Here is a 23,327-nt window from a genome sequence, read left to right as displayed (position 1 = left end):
TGCAGAAATCACTTGCAGAGACATGAGTTCACATCAGTTTTCATATACGTTTCAGTGAGTTTCTATGCATGTTGACATCAGTTTTCATGTGTCAGTTATTTGCCCTGTTCACACCACAGTGTTGATGTCACGTCAGTTTTTTTCTGTGCAGAAAACTGCATACATCACAGATTTCTGTCACAGAAAAAATCTGCACATGATACCAGTGTTGTGGTGTGAACAGGGCACACAGAGAACACTTTTTTTTTTGTCTTTGCAGAACACGTGCAGAAAAATTGACGTCTCCGCATGATGTGAACGAAGCTTAAGTCTTTTATAAAGGATTTGAAAATATTAGAAATAAAACTAGCTGAAGTGCTATTAGTTTACATCCAAACACAAAAGGGCAATGGAAAAATATAAAATTGGTTTTCATATCTTAAATAAGGAAACATTTACCTGGTAAGGATAGAAACGTGCAAGATGCTATCTGGAGATGTACGTATATGTCCGAGATGGAGAACGGGTTTCATTGGGAGCATTTGACGGAACATTTAAAAAATCCCAGATCAAAATAGTATCATCATGGGAGCTGCTAATGATTTGGAATTCATCAAACTGAAGGCGAAACACACGCCCTGAATGTTCCTGTAATTAATAGAATCTAGTTTAAAAAAGTCTTGTCATATGCTTCAAGCAGATTTCATGATACACACACAACAAAGCCCATCAAATTATTTAACATTTTCAAAGGAATTTCAAAGCAGACACAAACAATTAACATGTTTTCCAGCACAGAGGTTTCTCCCTCCAATCCACCTGTAGCTTAGCACCATGAGCTAAAAAAAAAAAAAAAGTATGTAAACTTCAAAACTATATGCTCTCTATCTACTCACAAGTAGAGTTGGCTAGGCAAGGAAGTGTCCGGAGCAGGAATTATACCACCATGAGAACTGGAGGATGTTTTCATACATCAGCCTTGAATATTTACTTTTATCCACTGAATAAGTAACTAGACTAACCTTAAAGATGCCCTCTTCCACATCCCAACACCTATACTAACCTGCATAAGAAAGATGCATATACTAAACTATTCTCAGGCCGCTCTGGTCCAGTCACAGGGTCTCCCGTATCAGCATGTGCCGGCTACAGAGGAGAGGAGACAGCGCTCAGACAAATGGAATGCCTGTATACGGACATCAACCATAGGCTTACTATGAGCCATCCATTGTCTGTGCTCCCTCCTCTCTGCTAAAGCTGCTACTAGCTGACAGAGGGGAGCCTGACTATGTAACTGGACCAGTATCTCCTGAAAATTGTATATACATCTTTCTTTTACAGGTTAGTTAGTACAGGTGCTAGGAGTGGGGAGGGAGCAGTTTTAAGATCCTGAGTCATATCCAACAATTCTACTTTAAAGGCTAAGTTCACCTTTTTTCGGCAGAATTTCACTTCTCATAACAGATAGAAGCGTTTTCTATGGTCATCTCTGGCCCAGCCATCCCAATGTGCTCATCTCTCACTTACTTCATCTATAGAAGCTTTAAATTTTCATCTGTCTTTTTAAAAATGTTTTTAGATGCCATCACTTCCTGTAGATGATATCCCAGCAAGCACTTACTTGCTGTATCAAAGAAGGCGGTGTAATAGGGCGGGTTCACTTGGCTGGACAACACCTCCCTCATTACTATACCACCTTTTGTGTTATTTCTACGCCCTTTCTGTAAAATGATTGTACAATCTCCTTTAGATCTACCATCAGATATGTAGTGCAAGGATGTTCTTGATTTGATACAAAACTGAATGGATGTTCAGGTGTGTCCAACTATTCCATAGTTCTGGTAAAAGGAAATTGTACAGAGATTATACAATCATATTGCATAGTGTATGGCCTTTATACTAGTACATAGAAGGATAGAGACATTCAGTTGTCACTGCTCAGCATAGTGAGGGCTCATATTCCAGCATGCATTTTTTTGGGGGGGCATTTTGGAGTGTTTCTGCCCATCACGCATAGGACAACCAATTCACTTGAAGAGGCTGCCCTACGCACAACAACCCAAAGAAGCTCCAGAACTCTTTTGGAGCAGAGTGTGGTGTGTTTTAACGTGCTTTTTTGGTGTGTTTGCAGTGCTTTTGTTGCAGGGCAAATGCATGCCTGCTATCCACGCTTGGGGTGCCTAACATTTTTTAACAAAAGTATGATGCGCATTTGCAGTGTTTCTCACATGCTCAACAGCATTTTCTGTGTGGTTTGCCATACGTTCAAAAGCAAGCAGATGTACATGGAGCCTTACTGTTCTTGTGTAAACACACCAGTTTCACTTTCACATGCCATTCATACCTAGAATAGTTGGAGCACACGGTTTTTGGTGTGTTATTCCCATAACATGCATAGCTACATAGTTGATGGGAGATCTAAAAGAGATTGTACAACGAGATTGTATAGTGTATGGTGAGCTCACTTGACCTCCAGGACATACTTCTGTTTTCAAGGCTATAGCTCTTCTCCACATAGGCTGTGATCACTCAGCTCCTGCACACTTTGTCAAAACGAGTGATCTATGCAATCTATGTAAGAAAAAAAATGAGATGGCTGTATATTTAGTGACAAAGGTGATTGCTGATTGCATTGGGAATGCATGCACCTCAGAAAGTGGGTGGCAGCAATCTCCTGGAAGAGGACGACAGGTGCAGGGTGTGAATGAGGTGAGCTGTTAAACTACTTCCTTCTACTGGTTCTCCCATCCTGAATGCCAAATTCAGGACAGCTAATGGAGGAGTTTTCAACAGGACACTGACGCTGAGGAAAAGCCTGGTCTAAGAGAAATAGAAAGCCTTTTCTTTTTCTTCAAAAGTAGTACATTAATGGTATATTGCTACATATGGAAGCTGAATTTAGATTTAGAGAAAAAAAAAAAAAAAAAAACAACTTAGACTGTAAGTAATAAGTATGTCAATGTTAAAGAAAAAAAATCAAAATGTTTCTATGCATAGCTTGTAATTATACAGTGGGGATCGAAAGTTTGAGCACCCCAGCTAAAAATTTGTATTAATGTGCATAAAGAAGCCAAGGACAGATGAAAAAATCTCCAAAAGGCAGCAAATTACAGATTAGACATTCTTATAATATGTCAACAAAAGTTAGATTTTATTTCCATCATTTACACTTTCAAAATAACAGAAAACAAAAAAATGGCGTCTGCAAAAGTTTGGGCACCCTGCAGAGTTAATATCTTGTACTGCTCCCTTTGGCAAGTATCACAGCTTGTAAGCGCTTTTTGTAGCCAGCCAAGAGTCTTTCAATTCTTGTTTGAGGTATCTTTGCCCATTCTTCCTTACAAAAGTCTTCCAGTTCTTTGAGATTTCTGGGCTGTCTGTCACGCACTGCTCTTTTAAGGTCTATCCATAGATTTTCAATTATGTTGAGGTCAGGAGATTGTAAAGGCCATGGCAAAACCTTCAGTTTACGCCTCTTGATGTAATCCCCCGTGGATTTCGAGGTGTGTTTAGGATCATTATCCATTTGTAGAAGCCATCCTCTCTTTAACTTCAGCTTTTTCACAGATGGCATCAAGTTACCATCCAAAATTTGCTGAAATTTTATTGAATCCATTTTTCCTTCTACTCATGAGATGTTCCCTGTGCCACTGGCTGCAACACAACCCCAAAGCATGATTGATCCAACCCCATGCTTAACAGTTGGACAGAGGTTCTTTTCATTCAATTCTGTGCCCCTTCTTCTCCAAACGTACCTTTGCTCATTCCGGCCAAAAAGTTCAATTTTAACCTCATCGGTCCACAGAACTTGTTTCCAAAATGCATCAGGCTTGTCTATATGTTCATTTGCAAAGTTCAAACGATGATTTTTGTGGTGAGGACGTAGAAGAGGTTTTATTCTGACTCTTCCATGAAGACCATATTTGTACAAGTATCACTTTATAGTGGAATAGTGGACCACAACTCCAGTGTCTGCCAGATCTTTCTGGAGGGATCGTGCAGTCAAACTTGGGTTTTGAATTGTTTTTCTCACAATCCTGCGAGCTGTTCTGTCTGATATTTTTCTTGGTCTTCCAGATCTTGCTTTAACTTCCACTGTTCCTGATGACTGCCATTTCTTAATTACATTCCGAACAGAAGATATTGACATCTGAAAACGCTTTCCTATCTTCTTATAGCCTTCTCCAGCTTTGTGAGCGTCAACTATTTTCAGTTTCAGTTTTCTAGACAACTGCTTAGAAGAACCCATGGTGCTGATTGTTGGGGCAAGGTCAGATGAGTCTGGGCATTTAAAACCTTTGAGATTGACATCACCTGGTCTTTGCAGACGATGATTGAGAACAATCCATGACACTGGCAGGTCTCAGCTTGGCAAAGGGGGCAGTGCATGCTATAAATTCTGCAGGGTGCCCAAACTTTTGCAGACGCCATTTTTTTGTTTTCTGTTATTTTGAAAGTGTAAATGATGGAAATAATATCTAACTTTTGTTGACATATTATAAGAATGTCTAATCTTTAATTTGATGCCTTTTGGTGATTTTTCCATCTTTCCTTGGCTTCTTTATGCACATTAATACAAATTTTTAGCTGGGGTGCCCAAACTTTCGATCCCCACTGTATATGTAACAAGGCAGTCATGTTGCTCAATACAAAAACATTCTCTGCACTATGGTTGCACTTTATGGCTCTTAATTCAGTAATACTAAAACCAATTTTTTTTTCTTTTTTAATTACGGAGCCCAGACTAGATGATAGTGTGGGGTGAGAAGGTAGCTTACAAGTTGTTAGCATGGTACATATGACCACTTAACAGAGACTTTGCACTCTCAGGACCTGGGCTTCACAACCAATATCGCTAGCAACTGAGAAGGATGTTTTGGCTCCCTGGCAATATATGATTTTTCAATTTTGCATTAAAAGAAAAACAAAAAAAACACCTTCAGTAGAAATATAACTAAGGGAGATGTCCCTGTTTGGTATGGTCCTCATTTTTACTAATTACCTAGACATAATATTTAAAAACTAAAGTTTAGGTCTGCCAATTTTACATAGCTACATTGGTCCAGCTTGAACCAATGTACATATGTGCCATACCTGTGGGATCCCCATGGAAGCAGGAAATCATTTTAGTAAGCACTGTTCCTTCAGTGACCTCCACTAGTTTCTAGGTCCTGTGTCAAGTGGCTGCCTTACTGTACAGTAATTTCAGTGAACACTTTGCATTTACTCAATGAAAGCAAAGTATTCTCAGATTGGGTGAGGTGGAGAGTGTGACATCAATGCCCTGCCTCTCCACCTTGCCAAATCACAGAGTTACTTGCATTCACATTATCTTTACGTTTTTCATACCTATGTGTTTTTCCTTGATTCATTCCATTTAAATAATGAAAACAAATATAAGGAAAAACATGCAATATTACATGTTTACATGTAATACCTATAACCCAAAGTGAATTGTAAGGTGCTTTAAAACTCATGGTAAGGTGTGTTTTTTTAGGTTTCCATTAATTTCAATGAAAACTGTATCAGGGTAAATTACATAGGTGTAAATAAGCATAAAGTATGTAATGACCATAGGCATACACCAGCCAAGATGTAAAGCCAAAGTGCATTGCAAGGTGCTTTAAAACTCATGGCAAGGTGTGTTTTTTTAGGTTTCTATTAATTTCAATGAAAACCGTATCAGGGTAAATTACATAGGTGTAAATAAGCCTAAAATGTGTAATGACCATAGGCATACACCAGTCAAGATGTAAAGCACACATTGTGCTGCATTACTTAACACGATACATAAATAGAGAGTAACTCCACTTTAATGCGAAAAAAAAGCAAATAAGATATAGTATATACAATTGTGAGACAAGAAATTTTGTAATAGAAAGGTATTAAAAATTACCTTTCCTTTTCAATCTGCAGCACTGTCATTTTCTGTAAAGTGCAAAGCAATATGGCAGCCTGGAGTTGTTCTGAACACAGATGGTGTACAGAATGCCCCCCCCCCCTTAGAAATGTCATTTTCTGCTCGTGTGATTGGCTTACTGATTTTCCCAGAAGTCTGCACTGTGAAGTCAGATTTTGGGCATCTGCTGCAACAAAATGTAATTTATGGTGAGGTATTCCCAAATCAATATCACTTCTAAAGGGATGCAGACCCTGCAACTTTCCTCACTTGAACCCTGCTAGTGTAGTAGGTGAGAATTATAAAGTCACTCCCACTCACATTAATTTTGCACAGACACAGACAAAAAACTATTTCTTTAGAACAAAAAGGTAGGAAACTGCAACAAAGTTTGTTAAAATCTTTGCTGTGCACATTGATTGGGGAATTATTTTTTTTCTCAACAAAAGTGGAGTTACTCTTAGTGTACCCAAAGTTAAAACGTTTTTTTCCAATTTTTGATAGCGTGCGGACAGGTTAAAACCTGTTAGCTTTTTATTGCTTGTCCCGAATTAGTAGCCTTACTCCTGCCATGAGTCATTTTGACCAGTTTTTACCAAAAAAGTTAACTCCCAAATGGTTAACTGTCACCAGAACAAAAAGAGGGGAAATCTTCTAGTATGGTTCTTGTGACAACTGTCTTAATTGGGAATTCCCATATTTCCTGTTGCCGCTACAGGATAGAAAGTGAAGGTAATTAACCACTTGACCTGAGTTACTACCCCCCTTCCTGACCAGGCCATTTTTTGCTCTTCAGCGCTGTGCTATTTCAACCAATTGATCAACTCTGGGTTTTATATTTTTTGTGCTAAAAAAACAAAAATTAAAAAAAAAAAATTCTCATTTCTGTTATATAAAATCCAATAAACTCAAATTTCGTCATAAATTTTGGCCAAAATGTTTTTTGCTACATGTCTTTGGTAAAAAAAAAATCCCAATAAGTGTATATTAATTTGTTTGTGTGAAAGTTATAACGTCTACAAACTATGGTATGAATACTGTAATTTACACAGCTTTTACTTTCTGACTGCACATTTAAGTGCTAAAATGCAGTACATACACCCCCAAATGACCCCTTTTCGTAAAGCAGACACCCAAAGCTATCTGCTGAGAGGCATATTGCGTCCATGGAAGATTACTTTTTTTTCCCCCTAAGTTTTTGGAAAATGACTTTTTTTTTGTTTTGTTTTACATTTTTTTATTTTTTTTTACACAAATTTGTCATTTAAATGGTATATTGCTCACACATGCCATGGGTATATTTAGAGTTAAACCCCAGAACATATTCGGCTACTTCTACTGAGTATGGGGATACCCCATGCGTGAGACTTTTTGGGAGCCTAGCCACAGCATATATGAGCCCAAAATCCAATGACCCTTTGAAAGCCTGATGGTGCGTCACTTTCTCACTACCTATCACAATTTGAGGCCCTGAAATGCCAGGATAGAACCCCCTCCCACTAAATGACCCCTTTTTGGAAAGTAGACACCCCCAAGGAATTTAATAAAAAGGCATGGTGAGTATTTTGCAGATCTCATTTTTTCTCACAAGGTTTTGAAAAAGAAAAAATGTTTTCATTTTTTTTCTTCATTTTCCAAAAATTTGTGGCAACAAACAAGATCTGCAAAGTACTCACCATGCCTCTTATCAAATTCCTTGGGGGTGTCTACTTTTCAAAAGGGCTCATTTGGGGGGGTTTCGTACTATTCTGGCATTTCAGGGCCTTCAAAACTGTGATAGGCAGTCAAGAAGTTTAACCACTTCAATACAGGGCACTTTTGCCCCCTTCCTGCCCAGACCAATTTTCAGCTTTCAGTGCTCTTTGAATGACAATTACTCAGTCATGCTACACTGTACTGCAACAAAACTCTTAACAAATTCCTTGGGGTATCTACTTTCCAAAAAGGGGTCATTTGGGAGGGGGGTGTACTATTCTGGCATTTCCGGGCCTCTGAAACTGTGATAGGTAGTCAGGAAGTGTAATGAGGAAATAAAGCCCTTTAAAAGCCTGAACTTATTGGCTTTTGGAGGTCCTGTATGGGGCTGGACTGCCAAAAACTCTCACATATGGAGTCCCCATACTTGGGAAAATTAGAATATATCATTTTCTAAAAACGTATGGTAAAAAATAAATTCTATTAACTCAACATGCCTCTCAGCAAATAGCTTGGGGTGTCTACTCTCCAAAAAGAGGTCAATTGGGTACTATTCTGGCATTTCAGGGCCTCCAAAACTGTGACAGGTAGCCAGGAAGTGTAATGAGGAAATGGAGCCCTTTAAAAGCCTGAAGGTGCTTATTGGATTTTGGGGTCCTGTAAGCAGCTAGACTGCCAAAAAGTCTCTCATACCCATACTGAAGAAGTGAAAATGTATTTTGGGGAGTAATTCCACATACAGGCATACCTCGGTTTACGAATTTAATTAGTTCTGCGGGACTTTTCGTATAGCAACAAATTTGTAAACCGAAACGCCATTTCCCATATGAATGCAATGAAAACCAATTAATCCGTTCCTGAGGTCAGAAAAAAGTAAAAGCTACTAAAATACCGCATGAGTGATGGCGTCAGGGTCCCCCCCAAAATCCATACCAGACTCTTATCCGAGCATGCAGCCTGGCAGGTCAGGAAGGGGGGGGGTGTTGGGGGAGATGAGTGATCTGCATGTTGGCTGCATCCTCAAGTTCCCCAATGGCAAGAGACTGCCCGAGAAAGTCGTGGAAGGCAGCGGGGGGTTGAGGCATCTCCTCCCGCTGCTTGTAAAAGCAATCCTGTGGCTAATTAGCCACTAGGATAGCTTTTACATGAAAGCCGGTTGCCAACTGAAAAAAACAAATAACATGATATATATATATATATATATATATATATATATTTTTTTTTTTTCTATGAAGTCTGTGGGCTGAATGAAGAAATCTCTGCCACTTCTAATGTTGGGCATACATAAATTTTATTTTTTTCATTCAGCCCAAAAAAAAGAAAGAACCTAACAGATGCCTCTATTCACATCGATCAATGTGGATGAAGATATCTCTGCTACCCACTGACCACCCTAGGCCACCCTGCTTGGGCATATATGTTCTTTTTTAACTGCAGATTAAATATCTAATCCAACAGCGCTGCATACACTGACATATATTCTGAGAACAAGACCATGTTGCTGTCAGAATAAACAGATCGGTGCTGCAGCTGAATGGCATTCCTGCAAAGAAAATAGCAATTGTTAACAATTAAACAGTAACTCAATAAAACGACAATTTTTGTTTTGTGTTTTGTTTTTTACTTTCTTTTAGGTTTTTTTTTTTAAACTATAACCTCCAGATATTCAGGTCTCTCAAAATGCGACAGCAACATCTTTTGAGACCTTGTGTAAATATGTGCTTTAGACTGTGACGTGCTGTACCCTATACGAATACTCCACTAGTGTGTGGATGCAATCCTTGAGGCAGAGACCAGGTTGGCCAGGAAGGGACAAAAAAAAAAAAAGTGGGTGTCACGCCTAATTCAGTTTCTGCTACAGACACATCTTTTTTGGGGTTACTTGTGGGTTGCGGTATTAGGAATGCCATCAGGAAAATGCCTCTCATGCAGTCGGCTCACAGCATCTGCAAAGGGCCGTGATGATCTCTTTCTGGATTTTTAGGAAGGATCCACTTTGTCCAGTTGCTTTGTAAAGCACAAAAGCGTTGTACAGAGCCAATTGAAATAAATATAGACATTATTTTGTAACAGCGTCTGGTTTTATGTGAAACTAAGTATGGCTTCATCATCTGGTTGTGGAAGTCCACCCCTCCCGTGTTAAGGTTATAGTCGTGGACACAGAGGGGCTTCTCAAAACCACCAGCTGCTTGAATAGAAGACAGGATGAAGACTTCCCATTTGTCCTTCCACTCAACTGCGAGCAGTTCATCATTTTTCAAGCAGGCTTTCTCCCCCTTTTTAAGACGGGTATTAACAAGCCATTGGTGGGAAGCCCCGGCGATTAGATGCATGAGCTAGTTCCAAGATTGTAAAAATGTCTAAATAGTGGCACGCTTGAATTAAAATTGTCCACGTATAAGTGGTAATCGTATGGAAAAAGGGTGAAACCAGTCCCAAATTACCTTGCCACTTCTCCCAATGAAGTCTGGGAATCTGGGGGACTCCACGTGACTATCTTTTCCCTCGTAAATCCAAAACTTATATGTATAGCCTGTTGCCCTCACACAGGTTTTATACATTTTGACCCCATATCTGGCACACTTGCTGGGGAGAAATTGTCTGAATGCAAGGCGGATAGAATAATTAATGAGGGACTCATCAACGCAGATGATTTGCTGGGGAGTATACACATCTGCAGATTCCTGGTTAAGGTGGTTTACGATGAGCAGAATTTTGTGGAGCCGGTCATTTCAGGGTCATCCAGGGGACAACAGAGCGTATTGTCATTGAATGCATAAATCACATTATATTGTCATATCTATGCCTGGCCATGGCAGCAGAGAACACAGGCATATGATGAATCAGGTCTGTGGACCAATACAACCACAATTCATTTTTTTTTTTTAGTAATGCCCACGTTGAGGGTTAGGCCCAAAAAAACCCTTAAATTCGGAAACCGTAATAAGTTTCCATGCAAATGGTCTGGCAAAGTTTGAATTTGGGTTGGCGGCAATAAATTGTTGTGCGTATAAATTGCTTTGATTCACAATCAATCCATACAGATCTTCTGTGAAAAACAGCCCCAAAAAAAGAATCAAGGAGAGTAGTTAAATTTACTGTTTCCACCTGAATTCCGGGTTGGGCAGTGAATGGGGGAAGTATGGGTGCTATAGAATTTGTGGGCTTCCAATCAGGATTTGCAAGCACATCCGGAAGGACACTATGGGCCTGTGTTTGAATCCTTGGTGGCTGCGGGACACTACTTGTGCTAGACACCGCATCAGCTTGTACTGCACTTATGGGACTAACAACATCACCAAGTGACACTGCAGTGCTGGTATTTAAAAGACCAGGATGTACTAGGCTGCCAGTGCTTGCCAGTTCACCAAAAGGTAAAGCGGCACCAGTACTGGCACTCAGCTGCATATGAGAATCATCATGTAATTGTAACACCTCAGCAACCTGGGAATGGGGTCTGGTACATATGACCTTAGAAGAGATCTCTACTCCATTGTCTGAGCCGTTAGGTTGACGCTGCTTTTTACAGGTTCGTATTCTGAGCCTGATTCTATCAGTGAGGCTTCCCCCTGGCTCTCATCTGACATACTCCGAATCCTGTAGGCCTCTTCACTAGTGTACCTTTCGTTGGACCTTTTGGCCATTAAATTTATAGGTACCTAGTGCAACTCACGGGAAAAAGAGCACCTGGCTGTGAGAGACCGCTTGAACCGCTACAAAAAAATTTTTCACCTGGTAGTGCTAGCAGAGATCAGGCCTGATCTTGCTAACCCTGAAGTTTAGTGTGCAATGTATCAAGTGACAGTAATCTACTGACACTGCACTTGCTGGGGGAGAAGGGGGCTTTAGTGTAGGGGCGGCTAAACGAAGGTGCTGGTAGCTGACGGAGCAGATCTTAAGGATGCATTTTTGGGGACATTATACTATTGTGAATGCTGGTATAGTTTTAATCTGATCAAAGCTATCAATCAGTTGAGACACTATACTAGCAATGGAGGTTTATAGTGTATGTGAGCGTGTTCCTGGCAATCAAAGGGTTAAATGTGATGACTGATGTAGTGGCGGGCAATCTAGCGCTATCTGGGAGGGACAGTAATGTAATGTAAACACAGGCACAGGAAGACCTCTGATTTGGATCAGCAAACATCAATGGCCTAAATCTGCTGAATGATCGGTGCTGTACCGAATCACAGCACCGCCAGGCACATGCACCCTGCCTGAGAAAACACAGAGGGAGCGCGGATCATGTTTATAAATTTGATTTTGTGCAGGGAGTTCATCCTGTGGCAGTAAAACTGCTATAGGGCAGGATGGTAACTGGTTTAAAAAAAAAAAAAAAAAGTTTTAGCCATTCCCCACACTATCCAAATGTTTGCTTTTAGATATACTTAATGGACAAATTTATTTCCCAAGTACATGCACTATAAACACACATTTACATTAAAAAGGATCTAAAACTTGCAACAATAGATCTTAAAGAAAAAGTAAACAAAAAGAAAAAAACATCTGTAGTGATACATACCACTAAAGTACGTAAACACAAAGTACTTGCTGGAGCCCTGGGATCCAAGGCAGCTTGCAAATCCCAAACCTTTATTTTCCTGAAACAGAAATGGCCTATGTAATTCACTTGTCCAAATAAATCTTGTATTAGGAAAAGCTATTCATTATGCAATATCAAGTGACATAGCAGAAGTAGCACTCAAGGTGATGTTAAGTGCTCAATGGTCAGCTTTGTTTGGAGCTCAGTAAGCAGTGAATACATGGTGCAGGTAACCCAATGAAAACAGTTTATCCACTCCGACTGGAATTTCTAATGGTACATAAGATCTGCATATAAGAAGTATGACCGAAAGCAATAAGTCAGCTTTTTTCAGTTACTAGACTCATGTATCTTGATTTTTGCATTCCAGGGTATATCATTCTGCACTCACTTAAAGTGGAACTGCACTGCATCTGAGCACCACAAACCAAAAATGCTATTTAATTCATTGTTCATATTCAAAGCAAACTCAGCCATCAATCCATGTCTCCATACTTTATTTTGCTGAGAAATAATTTTGAAAAACACCCCCTGGCATTTCTGGCAGTGGTTATCTTGAGTAAGGGCAGATGATTCAAGTAGCATTTACTTCCTGGAATCCATCTGCCCTTAGGAAATGTAAAAAAAAAAAAAAATAAGTTTAAAACAAGTAAATATGATATACTTTCCTATCTATTAATGCTATCAGCATAAAGATTAAAAATAGTCAATGTTGAGAGAGTGAAGTTCCACTTTAAGGATGCATTTTAGGCAAATATAGCACCTCAGAAGTTGTTCATTGTAAAATTATTACTTTCTCAATATTATACTGCCATCTACAGGAGAACTGGACCCCAAACAAGAGAAAAAAAAATGTATAGACCAGGCTTATAAAGTACACCCCTTCCCATGACCAGCTTGCTTCAGTTTTGTATCAAGTACCACTAAGAGAAATGGTCATAAGCACAAATAGGATATTGGACTCACCATAACATTTTTTTTTCTTAGAGTCCAGAGAGGTACACAGGAAGTAACTTAAAATTATACTGCCATCTATAGGAGAACTGGACACTGGTTGTAGGCCAGCTCAGGTTTACCCCCAAGCATGTTTTTCCATTCAAAGGAAAGGAAAATACAAAAATATTTTCTTTCTGGTCCATTGAGGAAAACATGGTCTTTAGCTTTATGTTCAAAAGCAGTTCAACTGTACAGTGGGCGTTACAACACTAACAGGCCTGAGAAAACAAAAGAACAGAGGACTGTCTGTAGCTCAAAGAGCCATCTAAAAAATTCTAGTTCAATAAGTTTCTACTAAAGGTTTTAAAAAAAATTGCACAATATAACAAAATTGCATGAAGTGCAATAGTAGGAGTTACAATACCCCTATCCGGTACCCAGTCATATAAAAAAACTCTAAGGCCATAGCTGGCATTAGATGAGGCTGAAACAACTACATTTTTAAACTTGGAACGTGCGAACAAAAGACCAGGTAGCAGCCATCAATTCTGAAAAATAGATTGATGCTAAAAAGCATATGACGGTCGCTTCAGCACCGACTTATACACACAGCCATTTTTAACGCAGGAACGTGTGCGTTTGGATTGTTCACTTGTCAGGAAAGGGTGGAACACTGTTGTTGAGACTATAAGCTTTAATGATGATCTGTCTGTGCAACCAAGAGATGATAGAACATATTCTGTGCATCCTTTCCAAATCCTTACCGCTATAACAATAAAGAACCCCCTACGCAGTTTAAGGTTAAACGCCTTCTCCTCCAATTGCTTGGAATGGCCACGTGTCCTCTTAAATTCCTTGAAGCGGATTAGTTTTCTTCCTATGCTGGAATCACCATTGAGGTACTTGTATATCACTATATCTCCTCTCAAGCGTCTTGTCCAGGGAGAATTAGCTTGTTTTTAGTCGTTCCCCATAACCGAGGTCCTCCAGTCCCCTTATTAGCTTTGTTGCCCTTCTCTGGAGTCTCTCCTGTCCCAGCATATACTTACTGAGGACTGGTGACCAGAACTGGACAGCATACTCAATGTGGCTGGACCAGAGTTTTGCAAAGTGGTGGAATTATAGTTTTATCTTGAGTAAATTCCCTTTTTTTATGCATGCTAATATTCTGCTGGCTTTGCTTGCTGCAGCTTGACATTGTATGACATTGCCGAGTCTGTGATCTAATAAGACCCCCAGACCTTTTTTTCCATCCTGGTACCCTCCAATGGCTCTCTCCCTAGCGAGTAATTTGCATTTATATTTTTATATATTTATTTATATTACTTTACATTTTTCAACATTAAACCTCATTTGCCATGTAGTTGCCCACATCTTGATTTTATTGAGGTCTTCTTGTAAGGTTTCTATATCATGCTGTGAGTTTATTGCCCTACGCAAGATCAAAAAAGGGTTCTTTACAGGATAAAGCCACTGGTTCACACTTGTCTCTTAGGGGTGATGGCTAAAAGAAACACATCCTTGTGCATGAGGGTAAACAATTTCTGAAGCAAAGAGAAAATATGATTCAGGTCCTAAGGAGTCTGACCCTTGCTAGTACTGAGAGCCAAGCACAGCTCCAGTCCCAGAAGCAGAGGATTTCTCTCACCACAGTGGTGGTAGCCCTAAGACCCAAGTGAACCAAGGGAAGTACACCTTCCAAATCTGGCAATAGACCTTGCGGCCTAGGTTTGAGGAGCGTTGGAATCACTGATTCAAGGATACCCGTCTCAGATCCTGAGCTTCAATAACCATGTCATTAAAGTCAGTGCACATTGAGACAGAAGATCATGATGACCTGGCAGTGCCCAGTGAGCATCTACCTGGATTTCTACTAGGTCGGCATACCACATCTGCCTGGGCCTGTCCAGAGAAATGTAAATCACTGGAATACGGTCCATCTTGATCCTGCAAAACAAATAAGGAAACTTTTCAGAGAAGAAAGCAAATACATCAGTGTATACTGATTCCACAAGACCACCAAAGAATACACTGTTCACGCTTTGGGATCCCTGTAACTGCAGGCAAAGCCTGTGTGCTTTGTTGCTACTCCTGGATACCAGGAGGTCCACATCTTGTGGACTTGTGACACAGGTCTCTCTCGGAACACCTTCTGGTGTAGGGACCATTCCCTCAATTTCAGGTGCTACTGGCTGAGGAAATTTGCCTGCCAATTGCCTACATCTGGAAAAGCGGACACCTTGTGTTTATCATCACAATCTTAAAAGACAGGAAGGAGTTTGCCAAACCAAGAGCTAGACTCCTGAACCGCCAAGCCACGGACAACCTATTTCTCAGTGATAAAATGACTGGTTTGTCCAGAAACCAGACCAACTTAATGTCTGGAGTGCAACTTGTCTTGGCAAAAGTTATCAGCTCCTGGACTGGAGAGCTCAAACCTGAGACCAGAGAATCTGAAGTTTCTCCTTTGGAAGGAATACTCGGGCCTGAACTGTGTCCATGACTAGACACTCCAAATGAGGAGTTGGGTCCAGAGACGATTATGCAACTAAATGAAAAAAAAAAACAAAACAAAAGATGTTCCCATCTCACTTGTTTATTTTCATCTGTTAAAGTGAGAATAAAACTCAAAATTTACAAACAGACTTTTCTGTCATTTAAATAAAAAGAAACAAAAAAACAGTGACCAATATAGCCACCCTTCATTTCAATAACAGTCATAAGCCTTTCAATTCACGGAGTCGGTCAGTTTCTTGATCTGTTGACAATCAACTTTTGGTGCAGCAGCAACCACAGTCTCCCATAAACTATTCAGAGAGGTGTACAGCTTTCCTTCAACGTAATTCTCCCATTGAAGAAGGGCCCAAAAGCTCTCAATAGGGTTTAGGTCAGGTGAGGAAAAGGGCCATGTCTTTATTCTTTCATTTATAATCACTTGCCTACTGGGCACCTATACCCCCTTCGTGCCCAGGCCAATTTTCAGCTTTCAGCGCTGTCGCACTTTGAATGACAATTGTGCTGTCATACAACATTGTGCCCAAATGAAATTGTTATTTTTTTCACACAAATAGAGCTTTCTTTTGGTACTTAATTGCCACTGTGTTTTATTTTTTGCGCTATAAAAAAAAGTTTTTGTTTCCATTATAAAATTTAGCAAACAGGCAATTTTTCTCCTTCACTGATGTGCATTGATGAGGCTGCACTGATGGGGACTGATAGGCAACACTTGATAAAGGAAAAAGAAGTGAGCACCAAAAAACAATAAGCAGCTGATACACCAAAGGTAACCATAAAACACCTTGAAAGATAAATATCAAACACGGGTACAGTGCTAAATTAATAAATATAAACATAAAAACTTAGTAAAGTACCCATATAAAGTGCAAATCACATAAATGACAATCTGTATTAAAGTGCCGTATGTGTCACAATACTCCACTGTTAGAAGACAAAAAGTTCAAGGATAATGGTGACTGATGTATTCAGAATAGTCTCTAACAGGTGATCCGTGTGTTCCTGGATAATCATTCAGGTGATGTGCCAGAAGGAATGTTAAAATTCCGCACTCAGATGGCAGATCATAATACGCATTGCATATGATATATGGCCGGAAGTCCCCCTTAAAAGGTAGTCAGCAGCCTGGTAAGGTCCAAGAGATCTCCTTCCTCCCTGGTAATCTGCCACACAACTGCCGTCCTCCAAAATGGGCTCTAAGGTGGTATTGGCTCATGCAGAGCCAAAAAGAAGAATGCCCAGTGTAGTACTTCTTAGCCTTATTTATTTATTCAGAGTAAAGCATAACAGTAATACAGCACATGAGCTGTCACAATCACTGACCATGTAATGAAAGAAAGATGGCCGTCGGACCTCCTTGTGGTCTCGGCAGCATGACATCACCGCATATGCTCCTCCTCTACGCGTTTTGTGCAATAGCACGTATTCATGAGGGGTATGCACATAGGGCTGGAGACGTCAATGTACTCTATTTATAGAAGAGGCGGCGGGTGCGCATACCGTGACCACCATATTGCCAAGGAGGCGAGTGCGCATATTGTATCCGCCATTTTGCCGGAGCTCGAGACGTCCGCGAACATGTGCGGGCGCCATTGTATCATAGGTTTTACCCATATAGTAACAAACAAGCAGCAGATATACAGATAAAGGGCACAAATTAATAAATAAATGCAGAGAAAATGTAAAGTATACTGGATCCACAAGGAGAATGATTATTACAAGATCCAAAGTAACTATTTAAAGAATATGAATATAAAAAATGAAATACCAAGTATCAAATATTTTAAAATTATACAGTATAAAATAAAAAACTGTAAAATTACAGAAGATGCTAATGTGCCCAAGAAATCTGATGCTGTCGGTATAATAGGGACAAAAACATGATAGTAATCCAATACAATTGAACAGATATGACTCATGATGCTAGGTATAAGAGAACATAAATAAAAAAATATAAAACATATATATAAATTCATGACAAATGTAAACATATATTAAATCAATAACAATTGTAAATTCGATAAAAACATGTGGACGTATCATGTTAAAAACATAATTAAAAATAATGATATATTCATATATTCATTAGTCATAAATAAATAGAAACACCCATAAATAATATATGTCTAATGTGTTAAATTAGCATGTAGATATAGAAGATAAGTGAGAAAAATAAATAAAAAAGGTAATGCATTGAAATAAAATTTGCTATGGCGAATAAAAATATTGTGAGTAATAAAATGGATGAATGGAGCACAGAGGCAGAAAAACTAAAGAACTAAAAAATTAATGAAGCTAAAATATGAGAAGGTCACAATAGAAGGTCTTAACTGTTATCAATGAAGCAGTTGAGATCTTTGGGATAGAGGGTGCCCATCTCAAAAATTTGGATTTGAGTTGCGAGACCGCCCTTCTAGTGGTACCTCTCCAATGTGATTTAATCATATCAATGCCAACAAATGTGAGGGTGGAAGGGTCTTTATTGTGACATCTTTTAAAGTGCTTTGAGAGCGAATGATCCTTGAAACCTCTTTTCACGTTATATACATGCTCCCTCAATCTGTCACGCAGTCTTCTTGTGGTACGCCCTATATACTGCTTGCCACAAGGTCACCCCAATAGATAAACCACAAACTGACTATGACGTAATGAACTTGTCGATTTTGTAGTTTTTTACAGAATGTGTTGAGGTAAATGAATGAACCTTCCTTTTACAGTGATTATTGCACAAGCATATAACACATTTGTTACATGGAAAACATCTAGTAACATCAGAGAAGAATGATAAACTAAGGAGTGGATTTACAACATTAGGCGCTATTATATTTCTTAATGCCATTGTGCGTTTGAAAGTCATCTCTGGTCTATTGGGTAATATTTTTGTAAGAACTGGGTCTGCCTTCAATATATCCCAATTTGTATTAAATATTTTGGTGATCATCTTATGTTGGATAGAAAAAGTGGTAACGAATGGGCAAGCTTTGGTTGGTCTCTGTACACCCTCATTACTTAACATATTTCCTCTATCAGCCTCAGCAACTAATTTAAGTGTCTGGTTTAGTTCAGATTCACTATACCCTTTTTCTACAAATCTCTCTTTCAAAATTGAGGCTTTTGTGTAATAGGTGTCCAGGTCTGAACAACTCCACCGAATCATGAGCAACTGACCTTTCGGTAAGTTTGACAGCCAAGCTGGGTGGTGTCACTTATCCATTAGAATATAACTATTCCTATCTGACTTCTTGAAGAATGATCCTGTGATAAACCTACCACCTCTCTTATGTAATGTTAGATCTAGGAAGTTAATCTGGCTCAAGCTGTATTCAAAGGTTAATTTAATATTCAAGTCATTGTTGTTCAGAGTACCAAAAAAAAAAAAAAAAAAAAAAAAAGTCTGTTCATTTCCATTCCAGAACAAGAAGATATCGTCAATGTAGCGTCTGTAAAAGGACAACTCAGGCCACTCTCTGGAATAGATAATGTCCTGGTCATGAAGAGGTTGGCCAGGCTGGGAGCAAATTTTGCTCCCATGGCTACTCCCCGTGTCTGGAGATAGAATTTGTTGTGAAACCAAAAGTAGTTGTTCACCATAGCAAATCCTAAAAGTTGCAGGATAAAATCTTTCTGTATAGGTGGAATATTAGTAAAACCATCTAGATAAAAAATTACAGCTTCAATCCCATCTTTGTGATCAATATTACTATACAGAGAGGACACATCTGCAGTAACAAGAAGTGTATCATGATAGGTAGACAGGTCTCGAATATCATTAAGCATCTGCTTAGTGTCCTTCAGATATGATGGACTGCCGGTAACGAGGGGCTGGAGATAATGGTCTATATGTATTGACCTATTTTAGAGCATAGTGAGCCTATTCCGCTAATTATAGGCCTGCCCGGGGGGGTTGATGGGATCTTTGTGCACCTTCGGTAAAATGTACATAACCGGTAACTTTGAGGCTGAGGAACACAAAAACGCTTTCTCCTTTTTATTAATGATGTGGTCTTGATACCCCTTATTAATAATAGCCTTTAGCGCCTTCTTATATATTTTTATTTGCCATAGCAAATTTTATTTCAATGCATTACCTTTTTTATTTATTTTTCTCACTTATCTTCTATATCTACATGCCATTTTAAGATATTAGATTTTTATGAGTGTTTCTATTTATGACTGAATATATGAATATATCATTTTTAATTATGTTTTTAACATGATACGTCCACGTTTTTATCGAATTTACATTGTTATTGATTTAATATATGTTTACATTTATTGTCATGAATTTATATATATGTTTATGTCACGGAGTGCCCATGCCTCCCCCACCCCTTTGCCTGCTGTGACTCAGCCATATCCCTCCACCCCCCCCTCCCCCCTTGCACATTCCTCTGTCCTTGTAAGTTTCCATGAATGGTGCTGGGCCGGCCGTTGCAACCCGGCAGCGTCCCACATGGCTTTTAAATAGACTGGCACAGGAAGCAGCCTCTTTGTTCATGTGCACACTGCTGGAATCATCTTGCTCTCTCCGCTGAATGTCCCAGGGTGGGAGTCTCTGCAGCTCTGCATGAGCCCCCTCTTCCAAGGTCAGACCCCGTGGCCATGCTACCCCCGCTGCTGTTCCTGGCCGCTGTGTGGGCCCCTGCCTGCTGGTCACTGGGCCCTGGAGAAGCTGGCTGCTGCGAGGGCCCCTGCTGCTGATCGCTGGGCCCCTGGAGAAGCTGGCCGCTGTGAGGACCCCTGCCTGCTGGTCGCTGGGCCCCTGGAGAAACCGGCCACTGTGAGGGCCCCTGCTGCTGATCGCTAGGCCCCTGGAGGAGCCGGCTGCTGTGAGGGTCCCCAGAAGCTGCCTGCTGCCGAGCGTCCACAAGTCGCCCACCTCCCTGGAAGCCGCCTGCTGCTGAGCGTTGGCAAGTCGCCTACCGTGAGTGTCCCTAGAAGCCATGAACTGCCCGTGGTGTGCACACAGACTACCCGTGTCCTAAACTGTCCCTGTTGTGCGCACCGACGTCCCCCATGTCCTGAACTGTCCCTGTTGTGCGCACCAACCTCCCCGTGTCCTGAACTGTCCCTGTTATGCGCACAGACTACCCGTGTCCTGAACTGTCCCCGCTATGCGCACAGACCACCCGTGTCCTGAACTGTCCCTGCTGTGCGCACCGACCATCCGTGTCCTGAACTGTCCCTGCTGTGCGCACCGACCACCCATGTCCTGATCTGTCCCTGCCGTGCGCACTGACCACCCGTGTTTTGAACTGTCCCTGCTGTGCGCACTGACCACCCATGTTTTGAACTGTCCCTGTTGTGTGCACCAACTACCTGTCTTTTGAACTGTCCCTGCTGTGTGCACTAACTACCGGTGTCCTGAGCTGTCCCTGTTGTGCGCACAGACCACCCGGGTCATGAACTGCCTTACTACATGCCTAGGCTACCCTTACTTGAAACGCCCCATGGCGTGCCCAGAGTATAGCTACCTGTGATGCCCCTGAGTGCTTGAGCCATCGCTACCCGTTGAGTCCCCGTGAACCCGATGTCCCTAGAAAGCTGGGTGGGAGCTGTGCTACCTGCCTGTTGCCCGAGTCTCCAATCCGCTGTCCAGTCATGGAGGGAGCTCAGCTGAGGCGGGACCCTCGTGACCAGGCTCTGCCTGGGACCCCCCAAGCCTAGGGGGGAGATTGCCTGTCTGTTGCCCGAGACCCCTGCCCAGGGGTAGGTTGTCCGCCTGTTGCCCGAGACTCCAATCCGCTGTGCAGTCACGGAGGGAGCTCAGCTGAGGTGGGACCCTCGTGATCAGGCTCTGCCTGGGACCCCCCAAGCCTATGGGGAAGATTGTTCACCTGCTGCCGAAGACCCCAGTCCAAAGGGGGGGAGGGGAAGACCGCACAAGCCACCCTACCGGAGAAGACCCCCCGTGCCTGGAATAGTCCCTAGTTTGTGCACACATCACCCTCCCTGCCATTTCCCCATTGATTGTCTGTCATTTTGTTGTTTTAATAAAGCTTTGTGGGTTCCCCATCTTCTCTGCGTGTTCTGTCCTGCCTACGCTTCCGTGACAGTTTATACTTATGTTATCTTATACCTAGCATCACGAGTCATATCTGTCCAATTGTATTGGATTACTATCATGTTTTTGTCCCTATTATACCGACAGCATTAGATTTCTTGAGTACACTAGCACCTTCTGTAATTTTACAGTTTATTTCTTATACTGCATAATTTTAAAATAATTGATACTTGGTATAATTTTTTTATATTCATATTCTTTAAATAGTTACTTTGGATCTTGTAATAATCATTCTCCTTCTGGATCCAGTATACTTTACATTTTCTCCGCATTTATTCATTCATTTGTGCCCTTTATCTGTATATCTGCTGCTTGTTCGTTACTATTTGGGTAAAACCTATGATACAATGGCGCCCCCGCATTAGCGCGGACGTCTCGAGCTCCGGCAAAATGGCAGATACAATATGCGTACGCGCCGCCTCTGCAATACGGCGGTCGCGGTATGCGCACACGCCGCCTCTTCTGTAAATAGAGTACATTGACGTCTCCTGCTCTAAGTACATACCCCTCATGAATACGTGCTATTGCACGAAACGCGTAGAGGAGCCGCCATACACGGTGACGTCACGCCGCCGAGACCACGAGGAGGTCCGGCGGCCATCTTTCTTTCATTACATGGTCAGTGATTGTGACAGCTCATGTGCTGTATTACTGTTATGCTTTACTCTGAATATATATGGCTAAGAAATACTACACTATGGGCATTCTCCTTTTTGGCTCTGCATGAGCCAATACCACCTTAGAGCCCATTTTGGAGGACGGCAGTTGTGTGGCAGATTACCAGGGAGGAAGGAGATCTCTTGGACCTGACCAGGCTGCTGACTACCTTTAAGGGGGACTTCCGGCCATATATCATATGCAATGCGTATTATGATCTGCCATCTGGTGAGTGTGGAATTTTAACATTCTTTCTGGCACATCACCTGAATGATTATCCAGGAACACACGGATCACCTGTTAGAGACTATTCTGAATACATCAGTCACCATTATCCTTGAACTTTTTATGTCTTCTAACAGTGGAGTATTGTGAAACATACGGCACTTTAATACAGATTGTCCTTTATGTGATTTGCACTTTGTCACCTTATATGGGCACTTTACTAAGTTTTTATATGTTTATATTTATTCATTTAGCGCTGCACCCCTGTGTTTGATATTGATAGGCAACACTGATGGGCAATGATGAGGTGGCACGGATAGGCACCACTGATGGGCACCAATAGACTGCACTGATGAGGTGGTAATGATGAAGCGGCACTGGTAGGCGGCGCAGACTGCCAGCCCTGACTGGAAGAACTGATAAGTGGCAACGATGGGGGGCACTGATCATCAGTGAAAACCTCCTCTGACAGCTGCCGGTTATCGGCAGTACTTTCCTTATGCTGTGACAGCGTGAGGAAAGTGCTTCCGATAACTGGCAACTGTATTTACTCTGTGAACTGCAGTGTCATTGGACACAGATGATCACTTGGTAAAAGGCAGCTGTGATTGGCCTTTTACCTCACCGTAGGACACAGCGATAACGGAGATTGCCACGTGCGCGCCCCTGGGGGCTCGCAGGAGGGCGTCATATGACACCCTCCCAGAACTGGGTAACCACACTGTAGCCGCCATTTGGCTATAGTGCGGTTACCAAGTGGTTAAAGCCTTTATTGGTAGCCACGAAGTGGAGTACTTTGATGCATGTGATGGAGT

General features: G+C 41.2%; 1 protein-coding gene across 1 annotated transcript in view; it reads right to left on the bottom strand.

Annotated features, from left to right (window-relative positions):
* The window catches only part of FBXW11 (F-box and WD repeat domain containing 11), a 215,980-nt gene that overhangs the window by 37,554 nt on the left and 155,099 nt on the right, over positions 1 to 23,327 (bottom strand). Inside the window, exons 9-10 of the mRNA XM_089656046.1 lie at positions 12,096 to 12,174; positions 439 to 627 (exon numbers count right to left, since the gene is read on the bottom strand). Of these exons, the coding sequence (XP_089512172.1) occupies positions 466 to 627; positions 12,096 to 12,174 (241 nt within the window). The 3' untranslated portion in view covers positions 439 to 465. The remainder of the gene's footprint in view (positions 1 to 438; positions 628 to 12,095; positions 12,175 to 23,327) is intronic.

Source organism: Staurois parvus, unplaced genomic scaffold, assembly GCF_062004578.1.
Source record: "Staurois parvus isolate SC_StPar_1 unplaced genomic scaffold, SC_StPar_1.0 ptg000883l, whole genome shotgun sequence".
In the NCBI taxonomy this organism is placed as follows: domain Eukaryota; kingdom Metazoa; phylum Chordata; class Amphibia; order Anura; family Ranidae; genus Staurois; species Staurois parvus.
The sequence above is the reverse complement of the archived record's forward strand: the minus strand, read 5'-3'. Positions and strand labels throughout refer to the sequence as shown.